This window comes from Zonotrichia albicollis, chromosome 14 (assembly GCF_047830755.1).
Source record: "Zonotrichia albicollis isolate bZonAlb1 chromosome 14, bZonAlb1.hap1, whole genome shotgun sequence".
Lineage (NCBI taxonomy): Eukaryota > Metazoa > Chordata > Aves > Passeriformes > Passerellidae > Zonotrichia > Zonotrichia albicollis.
In genome coordinates this window covers 8,525,191-8,537,870 of record NC_133832.1, presented here as the reverse complement: position 1 = coordinate 8,537,870, position 12,680 = coordinate 8,525,191, and the positions used below count along the sequence as shown (strand labels likewise).

At 42.5% G+C, this 12,680-nt stretch overlaps 1 protein-coding gene across 3 annotated transcripts in view; it reads right to left on the bottom strand.

Annotated features, from left to right (window-relative positions):
* The window catches only part of MTM1 (myotubularin 1), a 42,270-nt gene extending 33,533 nt beyond the window's left edge, over positions 1-8,737 (bottom strand). Inside the window, exons 1-2 of one of the 3 annotated variants that reach the window (XM_074551338.1) lie at positions 8,621-8,737; positions 6,483-6,634 (exon numbers count right to left, since the gene is read on the bottom strand). Coding sequence is in view for 2 of the 3 variants with exons in the window: in XM_074551336.1 (XP_074407437.1) it covers positions 5,720-5,728 (9 nt within the window). In the remaining variant the exon portion in view is untranslated. Of the gene's footprint in view, positions 1-5,719; positions 6,345-6,482; positions 6,635-8,620 lie in introns of those variants that run through there. The other 2 variants (XM_074551336.1, XM_074551337.1) reach the window with 2 other exon arrangements.
* Between the last annotated feature and the right edge of the window lie 3,943 nt (positions 8,738-12,680).

The window sequence follows — 12,680 nt, the reverse complement described above, 5'->3', positions numbered from 1 at the left end:
GAAGTTTAAGATTTTATAAATGTAAAAAGCATATTTACTCAGAAGGTTGTTTAAAAAAAATTTCCATATGAAGTGTCCTTTTTTCCATATTTTAAATGAGAAATGCCAGGTGAGACAACAGCCCCAGTTTTTCTATGTCAGCAATAACTACAGCTTTTAACTGGCACTCACGTAAATTTAAATTAAGGCTGCACCAACCACAAGAGACAAGTGAGCACAAACAAGCCCTAGCAAAGTGACTTTTAAAGGATGTGACAGCCCTGAATAGCTCTGCACTGCAGAATGGAAACAGTGAGTGCAGCAGGTACCGGCACCCCCGAGCTGGCTGATCTTACACAGCTGCTCCAGCAGCAAAGGCTCAGCGAGAGCCCAGCAGGACCTGGGCACTCACCTCAGAGCCAGCCCACTGCCAGAGCTCAGGAAAACAAAAACTGGTTTGGACACTCCCCACGCCTCCCAATCACAGTGCACTCCTGCTGCTCACACAGGGAACAGCACCCAGTGTTTTAAAAGCCTTCTGTTTGCTCCTTTGCTTTCTTTATTATTTCCTTCCCTCACTGCACAGTCACTAAGTTTGGGCTGAACTGCAGCACTACATGAGGTAAGATTCTGAAACAATCTGACTATAACTCACACTGAGATGTGGAAAAGTTAAAATATATAGGCAGAGATCCTGTCAGGTTCTCAGAAAAAAATTCTCTTTGAGGAAGCTGACAACACAGCAGGACAGAGCTCCCGTCCCCCCCAAAGCTGCCACCCCACCAGGCCACTTCCAGCAAACAACATGTGTGTGGTCTTGCTGCAGATGTTTATGTTTCTGTGGATGCAAGTTTACCTTGTGTAAGACTCCCCCAAGTCTCCCCGAGACCCATTTCTTTAAACATACTTGAAAGTGAAAATAAATTCATTATCTGTCTTCAATTTCTATAGAAAACTTCACTCTAGAATTACAACCAACTACTCTGTTTCATTTCCAACACTTCAGTGATGCAAATTAGACTTATTCAGAGCTAATCAAGTTGAATAAATATGTAATGAAGATAAGGTGTTATCTGTGACAGTATTTTTTAAATCCATCAAACATTTTCACTAAAATTAATGTGAGTTAATTTCATCAGTATGCAAGTGGAAGAATACTTCTAATGCTAAAGAATTTTGCTTTGAAATCTAGTCATACTTAAAAATCCCAAATACTAATAAGCATATTTATAACCACCCACATTTCCATAAGTAAACTAAGTCCTAGTAATTAGTTACAGAGCACTCATTAGACAGCATTTAGAACAGTGTTTTGGACCCCAGTACAAGACAGGCATGGATAAATTGCCTGAGGTTCCCCAGGAGGAGCAGAACACGGAGCACCTGCCCTCCTACAGTGAGAGGCTGCAGGAGCTGGGAATTGTCCAGCCTGAAGAGGAGACAGCTTCAGTGGGACCTCACAGCTGCTCACTCAGCCTTGGAGGCACTTGCTGAGAAGGCAGAGCCAGGGTCTTCAAAGTGCTGAGTGACAAGATACAACAGAAATCAAAACAAACTAGATTGCAGCTTGATTTCCGGGCAAAAAGAACAACAAAGCCCTTCTGTTGCACGGTAAGGCAGGCAGGCTGTGAAAACAGGCCCCAGGGAAGTTGCAGTCTTCATCCTCAGAGGTTTCTAAGACCCAGCTGGACAGGGCTGTGAAAAGCTGGTTCTGATCCTGCTCTGAGCAAGAGGTTGAACTGGAGGCCTCCTGAAGTCCCTACCAACCTGGATTATGCATCTGTGATCTTCAGGCAACAGACAAGATTAAGTTCTCATTAAAAGTGTCCCTCAAACAAGGACACACCCTTAAGGAAGTGGACTTCCCTATAACAAGAGAAAACAAGTTTTCAAAAACATTTAAAACTAGCATGAAATATTTACTTTTTTATACTATTTCTTAATCTGTCTAATTGTAGAAGCAGCTTTTGGCAACCACACAAAATAATATTGCCATGAACAATTAAAAAAAAACATACTCCACCACAGTCTTAAAATAGCTCCAACTTTCTCATTATCACAGAGCAGCAGTAGTCCTTCCACACAGGGAGACACCTTTCAAGTAGTTTTCCACTGCAAGCACATTTTATTCCCCAGTACTCATGTGTACTTCTAGACTTGAAAAAAATTGGTAGCCATACAAAGTTCAGCAGCTGAACAGAAAGAAAATTACTCTGCAAATTTAAAACAAATCAGGCAACTTTGTTTGTGATATTCTGCAGTTAGCAATAGTTGAACATTGATTCCTGAATCTAGAATAGCAAAGAGACAAAGCAATTTTACTGGATTTAACTTGAGCTGATAAACAAAGCTTTGTTAAAGTTATGAGAACTTAATATAGTAACACTATCAAGAAATGGAGGCTCTGGTGATCTTACAATAACAAACTACTTGGAATCAGTGTTTTCATTAAACATGATATTTATACTTGTGCTTCCTAGCATTGATGGGAATGGAGACACAGCAATGTTTGAAAGGTGTGCTGGTAGAGTTTTCCTTGTTATAGTAACATTATACAGAGCCAGTGTGAACATACTGCCTTGTGTTTCCCATACAAAACTAAAAGCATAAAATACAAAGTCCTAAAACCAAAGGCACAACTGTCAGAACCACAACTGCACAGATGAGGAATACACAATAGGTAGGATTTCAGAAATAACATACAGAACAGCACAGAACTCCAGGAATTTCTAAGACAGTATCAAAGTTAAACTAGGACAACCATGAAGGAAAAAGGCAAAAAAAAGTATTTCACTCACAAAAAAAAAGTATTAAGCAGAAAAGAACATAAATCCTTTACAAAATATATATGGAAAAGCAGCAGTCCTGAAGTGTCAAGCCAACAGCAGCATCTAAGCTATCAGTCACCAAAGTAAGCACCAGCATCCTAACACTAGTAAATAGGTGTTTAATCCAATGAAGTCAAGAGTAGCCATTCATCTCAGTAAAGCTTAATAAAATTTTAGGATAAGACATAAAGACACACAGGAGTACAAAAAAGGACAGAAGAATGATCTAAGGCAATGAAGGCAGTTTTCTAGACATCAGTTGTCCCATACCAAACAAAATGAAACACAGTAAGACAACAGTGCCAGAACAACTAACTAAGTCCACAGAAATAAATACATCTCTTTCAAGCTCATTTAACCAGTTGTATTTTAGCACAAAGGAACTATACTCAGAAACAAAGGTAAGGTAGCAGAAGTCTCCAAAGTTACAATGCTACAAAAAAAGAAGTAGCATAAAGCAGAGCATTCCAACTTCAAAGAAGTTAAAATATGCAAACAACTAAAACCCCATAGAAAACCCACACCAGAGAAATACTTGCTGATATGTATTTCCAAAGGATAGAAACCCAACAACAATTTCCTGCAATACTGAAAGATACCAATGCAGGGGAGATTTAGAAGCAAAACAGCTTGGGCTGGAAGGGACCTCTCTAAGTCACGTGGTCCAATCCTCCTGCAGTGAGCAGGGGCATCTCTTTAAGTACATCAGGTCACTCAGAGCCCTGTCCAGCCTCCCCTCAAACATTTCCAGGGATGAGGCATCCTGTCTGAGCAACCTGTGACAGTGTTTCAGCATCCTCCTGAAAAGCTTTTTCCTTTAACTAGTCTAAACTGACACTCTTTTACATTAAATCATCACCCTTGTCCTACCAAAATAGGCCCTGATAAAAACCTTGTGCCCATCTTTCAGTCAGACTCCCTTCAGGTACTGGAAAGTGCTACAAGGTCTTCCTGGAGCCTTCTCCAGGCTGAACATCCCTGACTCTCAGCCTGTCTTCACAGGAGAGATGTTCCAGTCCAAAATCATTAACCACAATGATGTTGTTTGTGCTCTCTTATCTCAATTGGCAGATCACAGAATCTCCTATTTCTGCTTTACCATCACTGCTACAGAGTCTGAAATCCTTCCAAGCACAACCTCTGTGTAATGCAGGTCACAGCCCCCACCTTACCTCAAGTGGATCCTCATGATTCTGCTGATCTGAGACCAGATTATGCCACTAGTGGGTCTTCTCCCTTAATGTCTAAATAACATCGCCTATTCACATGTACTTACTACATCTACATTTTCCAGGGAAGCCATATGAGCTTTCAAGTCTCTCTGAAAGTCTTATCACATCAAGTGTAACCAGAGCACACAAAGCTAGCCAGCAGTGCAAGCCTCAATGGAATACTGTCCACACAAAATGTATCTGCCCTTCTACACCAAGGTTCCCAAGTCAGTTAAATCAAATTCATCAATAATCACTATATTAAAAAAATCTGTATCCTTCAAAAACAGTATCACAAAAACTCTCTCAATCTGAAGCTGTTTGCTGAGCACCAATTCTACACCAGACTTCCCATCCCTAAGGAAAATGCACTCCAGAATTGTTGCCAATTCTCTGCTCAACTGTACAGCAGCTGCACAACTCAACACAGACTGATGAATTTGTTTGTCAAGAGCCAGAAACGCTCCCTCTCCCAGAAAAAGCACTCTTGTTCCCTAATGAGCCCTGCATTTGACAGGTCAGTCATTGTCCCCAAAGGATTCCACACAAACAAATCCAAACAAACAAAATTCACAACAGTCAAGTGACTGCTAACTCACCAAACCAATTACAAGTGTGGCAGCTGCCTGCCCACTCAGATTGTACAGGCTCATTATAGTAGGGAGTTTTCAGGATATTAGAAGGCAGACCTCATACTAACAATAACTAGTACCCTGACAATAGAAATCTACAAACGACAGCCAAAGAAAAAACTCGGCAGAAAGTTTGGCAGAAAATTTCTCAGTGCCACCAGATCCTACACACTTCTAGGAATAAGTTCTTCAAAAGAAAAACTTCTTGTAATCTGTACATGGAAGGCAGGTATTGAACACAGAATAGTTGGAGGAAGCAAAAAAAATTCTCAATTATGTCTTGATTGATATTATCCCTGTCTGCAATTGAAGTTTTTTGCTGTCTTAACGTGGAATTTAACTCCCACCCTATTTTCAAAGTAAATCACAACTTTCAACAAGACACAACATAAATGTCTATAACGTTACTTTTTCTAATTATCAACCCAATTGCTTACTCCTTTCATATTATATTGAAAATACAGCTTAGGGTGACATCCTAGCTTTTATCCTGGCAAGCTTTCTTTTAAGAGAATTACAAGTCCCTCTCACTAGGAGAGGTGACAGAGTAGAACACATGCCATCATGGATCTTATAGTTAGTTTTGTGCTTTGTATAATCATTATAAATAAAAGCAGCACCTTCTTTAGTAGTAATACACATAATTATTTTCTAGGGCCTGTATACCAGCAATAGTTCTATTCCTTGCAATCTATGCTAACAATCATTTCTGTCCATTTGTACTCACTTATTACTGATCTTGTGTTTGTTCTACGTGTACTACCTTTCCCTTGCCATGATTATCATTTTTCCTGGACTGCTTCTTAATATGCATTCTGGTAGCTGAGTTCTTAAGTGGAAGTTCAGTTCTGTGAGTGGATCAAAGGAAGCACTTTTCCTCAACAGCTAAATCTACCTAGATTAGGTGGCATGACAGAAGTGAGTGGGTTTTTTAAGAAAGCATTTGTCAGATTACCTCTAGAATCAACATTACATCTGTAAGAAAACTATGCCTGAAGGCTGATCCGTGGCTTTCTAAACCCACCCAGTCTATTTTCACTGCCTCTCATCCCCTGCAGGGAATGCATACCTCCCACATTGTCAGAAGCTGATGCAGTTGACAGGAAAGCCTATGGGACAGCACACACAGCTTCCCAGTCTCCTATTAAGAAAGCCTTCAGTTGCTCTCTGCTCATTCTTCTTGAAAGACATCCCCTTAGGCCGCTGTAGTTCTGTTGCTAAAGATTTAAGTGATGATTCCACAGGAGAAATGAAAATTGCATCTGTTATGCAATGATACACTGCATTCAAAAATGACACTGTAACAGTTAAAACTACATCCCCCTACTCAGAATTTCCTCCCAACTTTCCTTTAAGACCATGTTCAACCCATCAGACTCATCCTCTGCCATCTGCTGTTTAGTTCCTCTTCCACTACATGAATACTCACAATGCCAAGGAGAAAGTACCATTCTGAGCTGGTCTGCACTTTAAAAAGTGCATTAAGTGGACTATGATTTTATAGAGTATGACAAAGTCATTTACAAATCATTGCTGGATTCCATCCCTAAGAAAGGAGACAGTGGGACTACCCTGCCCAATGAATGGCCCTAAGTCACTCACAGGGCAGCACCACACCTCTGGAGGTGCTCTCTTTCAAGCAACAGCAGGGCCTTTGCTGGGCATAGAAACCTGGATACTTCCCACACTGATGGGCCCAGTGACATCCCAGTCTCTGCTGTACAGCCTTTCCACTCACTACATGCACTAACATGAGTTACTTAGATATGGCTGGGAAAAACCACATTCTATCTTACACAAAAGTGCACTACACTCTACTGAAAGGCACTTACTTTTGTTCTCTCTTGCTCAGAAGTGTCCAGATTCAACCAGTCATTTCAGTTGTATAAAATGCAGATGCCCACTTCAGCGTCAGATGTCAGGAAACTTGGGTTCATTCCTTCAGCTTTACAACAACATTTGAGATTTTTGCTGTAGCTGGCCCCTAACAGGAATGGAACAGGTAGGAAGACATTGTTAGCATTGCCAGAAAATTTCAATTGACATTACTTTTGAAAACTTCAGAAAGGAAGCAAAATCCCAGAACAGTGCTATCAAAAATAATGTGGAGAAAGGAAACAAACAGTACTAGTTCTTTTTATGTTCTACCTTATGTCAGGATGTTTGGCATCAGGTAGGTGGAATTGAGAACTTTCTCTTCTAAAACTGGTTTTAAAATGTTGTTAACCAGTTTCTTTTCCCAAACACACTTAGGAATGTCTTTCATATGAAAAGCTATGCAAAGTCAGAAGCAATAGACCATGAAACAAAAAACTTATTTCTACCCAATTCAGGTTCTTAGAGAAACTAGTATTTTGTGTCCTTTGAAACAACTCACACAACACCCACAGTTTTACAGTTACTTATTAAATCAGCTGTGCAGTCTGAATTAACTCTGTAACTCTACACACAGCAATACAATAGCACAGGGTTTGATCACACTTGATGATGCTACATGCCCATGTCTTCAGTGAGAGTGTTTTCTGCAAGTTTCCTTCTGACCAAGCACAGAATGATAAACAGTGCAAAAAGGGAGAATTCTGCATTTTATTGAAACCAGCTCTATAGCTCATCTCCTGGGACACTTGCCACGCAATGCAGTCACAGCGTCAGAAATTCTGTGTGTTAAGGCTCTGTTAATAACTGTACAGCCTAACCTTTTTAACTACCTAAATAAAAATTAACTTTAAAAAGAAAACTGAAGCAAGGAAGAGGTTCTGGTTTCACATCATACTGTTCCTGTACCATCAGATATCTGGTTCTTTGAATATGGCTAATGATAAACAGATTTATGACCACTAGCAAGCAATGGGCACAATTCCTGCCCTAGAAAAGAAGCTATGCCATAGAGCCAAGCTACTTTTTAAACACCCAGTTTTTGTCAGTGCCTATTGTGGCAAGCAAATCTACAGACCCACAAAAAAAACATTCTCACAATTTTAACACTGAGTTTGCCTATGCTGCTTTTATAGCACTAAGGTAGCATTGGGGTTTTCTGTGAAAAAAGCTAACACCTTTCTTACGCTCTTAAAACATGCACATCTGAAAAAATCCCACACCAACAAAACAAAATCCACCAACCACACAAAGCAGAAAACATGCCTTTTGACTGCCACAACACAAAAACCAGCAAGAAGATTTGTTATCTTCAAGAATAATGTCGTGCTTTAAATCAACTAAAAAGTTTCCTCTGAAAGGAAGGTTTCAGCTCTTTAGTCGTGAACACTGAAAGAAGTCACATGCCTCAGAACAACATTTAAGCCGGTCAGAAATGAACCGGCTTAAAGGTCTGAAAGCGAATCAAGAGCACTCGGGACATCGCGGAGAGGACTGAACAGGAAAGGTAAAAATTACACTTCAGAGGTGACTTTGCTTAGCCACACTTTGGCAACATCTCGCTCCCAGACGGATGCTGCACACCGGGGTGGGAATCAGGAGAAGCCGGAGCTCAGTGGCCACAAACAACGCGGGCAACCGAGCCCCGCCAGCCGCGGGCCCCACCGACACTGCCGGGAGCCACGGGCCGGACACTGCCCGGAGCCACAAACAGGCCGGACACTGCCCGGGCCCCGCACACACCGACAACGCCGGGACCCCGCACCGGCACTCCTGGGCCCCAACGACACACAGCAGCCCCGCACCGGCACTGACCGGCACCCCCGGGCCCCAGTAACACACAGCAGCCCCGCACCGGCACACACCGCCACTCACCGGCACCCCCGGGCCCCAATAACACACAGCAGCCCCGCACCGGCATTCCTTGGCCCCAATTACACACAGCAGCCCGCACCGGCGCCCCCGTGCCCCAATAACACACTGCAGCCCCGCACCGGCATTCCTTGGTCCCAATTACACACAGCAGCCCCGCACGGGCGCCCCCGTGCCCCAATAACACACAGCAGCCCCACAGCAGCCCCGCACCGGCACTCACCGACACTTCCCGTGCCGCCGCCGCGGGCCCGAACACGGCGCTCACGTGACGGGCCCGCGCCCCTCCCACACCGCGGGGGCTGCCGGGAGCTGCTGCGGCCGAGGGGCGGGGCTGTGGGGAACGGGGCGGGGCCTCACGGAGGGGCGGGTCCGGTCACCCCTGGGGGCGGGGCTGCCCCGAGGGGCGGGGCGGAGCGGCCCCTCAGGCCGTGAGGGCGGGCGGGGCTCCATGGCGAGGGCCCGAAGGAAGCACCCGGGGAAAGGGGAGGGGAGGAAAGGGACATACGGCCAGAGTGAAAAGGATCAAGCTGATGGAGTCATCAGACACCCCAAGCATTCTGGATACCCTCTGGACACCAATAAACACTATAATAAAAGGAGTAAACGATAAGAATAAACACTCTGCTGAAGGAAGTAAAAGAATTGGTGATGCAAATGGTATAATTAATGTAAAATTAAAATGAAATTAAAATTGTCCATAAAATGGCCTGTTGGCCCTGCACAGGGAGCAGCTGTGTGTGTCTGGAGGGCAGGGCGGAGATCAGGCACTCTCTGTGGCCTGATGGTCTCTGCTCACAGGAAAGGGGGTTTGTGATATTGCCAAGCCTTTCTAATGTCACAAAACACATTTTTGTGCTTTACAAAACAGCAGTGTCCAACTTCTCCAGTGGTGTGGACACTAACTTGAGCCCCCATCAGTGGAAGGACAATTCCTCCCTGCTTTCAGGGCTGGATACCACAGAAGAGCTGATCAAAGAAAAAATTTAAAAAAAAATACAGCTTCCGTTCCTTTGTGAGCAATGAGGAGCTCCGTACTCTGTTTAAGCAGCTCTCACAGACCCAGCAGTGCTCCCCTGTGCAGGGCCGGCTCTGGCTCCTCTAGGGAAAGATCATCCCCTACCGATTCACAAGCATCATACCAACAACCATATCAAAGACACCATATCACTTCTGCTTTCCCACGTCTTCTTGGAAAAGTCTTAGTCCAGTTTAATTTTGGCATGTGTATGTACATTATTTCTTCTCTGCGAACAAATAGTTACACCATCTGAAGAGCTGACTCTGGCCTAAAGGCTCCTTGAGGTGAACCATGAATCATTTGTACAAGGTGAGAAGTACTTTGAAGCCACAAGACAAAAATTTTAACAATAATTTTATGCATTACTTTTAGGTGTCACCTTTATTATCAACAATTTACATCTGGAATTCCAAAAACTATAGAAAATCAAAACCAGAAAAACACAGGAGAACTGGGCTGATGCCTCTTATAACAGAAAAAAAAGTTTCTGGGGTGAAATATATTTTCCCACAATAAGCATGGAACTGTGTGTTTTATATTAATAAGCAGCAGGAGTAAGCAGTGAGCAAAAAGAGATGAAATGCTCACAGCAGTCTTGTCTGCTGTCTTCTGGTATGACATACCTTTGCCTCTGACATTATCCTCTCAGCAAAGATTAGCTAAAAAATCCACTGATGCAGTTTTGAAGTCTTGCTTTGATGTATTCCAGTGTGGTGTATATATATATGTATGCACAGGTCTACATTCATACGTGTGTGCACACACAGAGGATCCTTTACTTGATCATTCTTTCAAGGCTTCATTCAAATCACATTTTAAAGGTTTTTCTCTGTCATCATGAGAACTAGAACTCCTTTCTGACACATCATGACTCAGATCACTAAAAGTGCTCTGCCCAAATGTTCTCATAAATTTATCTCCATCAGTTTTGTCCTAGATTTCTCCCAACCTGGCTTACGCCCTTTGCATTTCTTTCAGACGACAAAGTCTCAAACAGCCTCTTGCTCAGATGACCTTTAATGATCACAACTATTATTCCACCTGAATCTGTCAAGTGAAATACTCACCCTTGTTCAGTGACTGACCTGTCCCTTTTATTCCTCCTACATTTTTAAGACACCTACTGGCACATTTTTGAGGGACTGTTTTTTACATGCCTTCTGGCTTCCAGTCAGCATTAACCAGACCTTTCTCCTTGGGTCTCTGCTCCAGCCACTTTATCCCCAGATAATTTGTAGTGTGACCACAGCTCAAAGAGTGGACCTTTTCCACTCTTTTTTCCCCCAGCTATGCCTCCTCAATATAGATTGACTTGCTTTCCTAAAAACCTTTACTTTGTATCTCTAGTACTTTCCTGTGACTCTTCTGTGTGACTTCATCTTCCACTGCACTCAGTCACAATTGACCTGTGAATCCCACACATGCATGGTCAGGCACCCCAAGTGGTGTGAACTGGAAGAAATGTCCTTAGTCCCCTGACTGATGCACACAAGAGCATAAATTATTAACATTATTGACATTTTGTTAATAATGAGTGGCGTGTGGGGATGTTTAGGCTCTCTCTGTATTTCTGAGCCTGTCGTTGTTGTGGCACACTGCTGTACTGCAGGATGTGGTGCCTCCACTGTAATCAGCCCAGACAGCACACAAATACTCCACCCTCCAATCCCTGCACCATCTGGATAAAAACTGGTTAATTGACAATGCTAATGTCATTTTCAGCTCAGTACAGTTAAAATAGTGTCAAGCCTTCTCCCACAAGTACTCTCTGCTTTATCTATTACGCTATTATCTGCCTGTATGTAATCATCTTTGACTCAGACCTTTCCCTAGCCCTTTATGGTCAGACTATGTCTAAATCTGTCCATACAGCTAAAACTCCCATCGTCTCAAATCTCAATTACTGCAACATCCTTTCCCTTGGCCTTGAAAAATATAACCTTGTCTTACTCATATTTATTGAGAACACTACTCCAGTGACCATTTTTCTAAGTCTGTCATTCTCACCGTGTTATTCCACTCTTTTCATCCCTGTGCTGGCTCAGCCTACTCTATCATGTGGATCCTTCCTACCTGTCTTTGCTTTGGAAGGCCTTGGCAGCCTGTCCCCTTGCCATTTCCATTCCCTGCTGACATGCAGCTCCAATCAGCTCACCATGCCAGCTTTCACAGCCCACTTGTAATACATTTAAACATGTTCTTTGGTGCATTCTCATTGCTGCCTTTTATTTCCAAAGATCGTATAAATGGCCCAGAAGTTACTGGTAATTTTCCTTAAAACCTCTCCTTCCTGTAGTGTCTACAACAGAGGATCACAGTTCATTATGCTGCCTCTCCTGCTTGTATTGCTCAGTTCTCTAATCTCATACTTTGTAAAGTATAAAAAGTATTGACCCTGATACACACCCAGCCGTTGTAGCACTATGGTAATGCAAATAATAAATACCCATGTAGAACTGAGATGCCAGGGGGAACTAAGGTATTATGAGATTGATGATAGAAAATTGCCGTTTGAGAGCACAACAATACCTGATAATAATATTAACTCATTTTCCTCCTAGTCTGGAGAAAAAAACTAAATGGAGGTGAGGAATCTGCATCTTTAAATCAAGCCCATAGGTCAAGTTAAAGATCACTTATGTCAATTTACTACACAATAATTTCCTGTTGCTGTTGTGACAGATAAAATGGAAAGGACAATGCAGTGTTAAACATCACAAACCCATAGATGTGTCTGTATGTTCACATGTGCACATTTTTTCCCCTTTTACAAGTTAGATATTAGAAAAGATATGGTATATCAGTGATTCTTTTGCTTTTCTAGCACAGTGCTACTTACACCCTTTGTTTCCTGTCATTGTTCTTTGTTTGCTAACCTGATGTTTATTTTTGTCTCTGCTAAATAAAGACCTCCAGATTTAATTCTTTTAAGCTGTACTTTAAGACCTCTTTAACCTATTTCTGCCTAGCTTTCCCCTCAATTAGCCTAATTGTTTCTTTATCAAGTAACATGCCACCAAATAAAACACATAAAGCACCCTAAAAAACAATCTGGCACTTTCTGCTTGACTCACAATAGCAATAAGGTGAGTTATATAAGAGGTTTCTTGTATTTCTGGATCCTGCGACTCCCAGGGGCTGGAAATAGCAATTGTATTTTGGGAAGCACTTTCAGAAGCACTGACTGGATACTTGTTATTGTGATTTCAGGCAGATGATAGCTCGCTTTTGGATACCTGGGTTTGCATACACAGCACTGCTG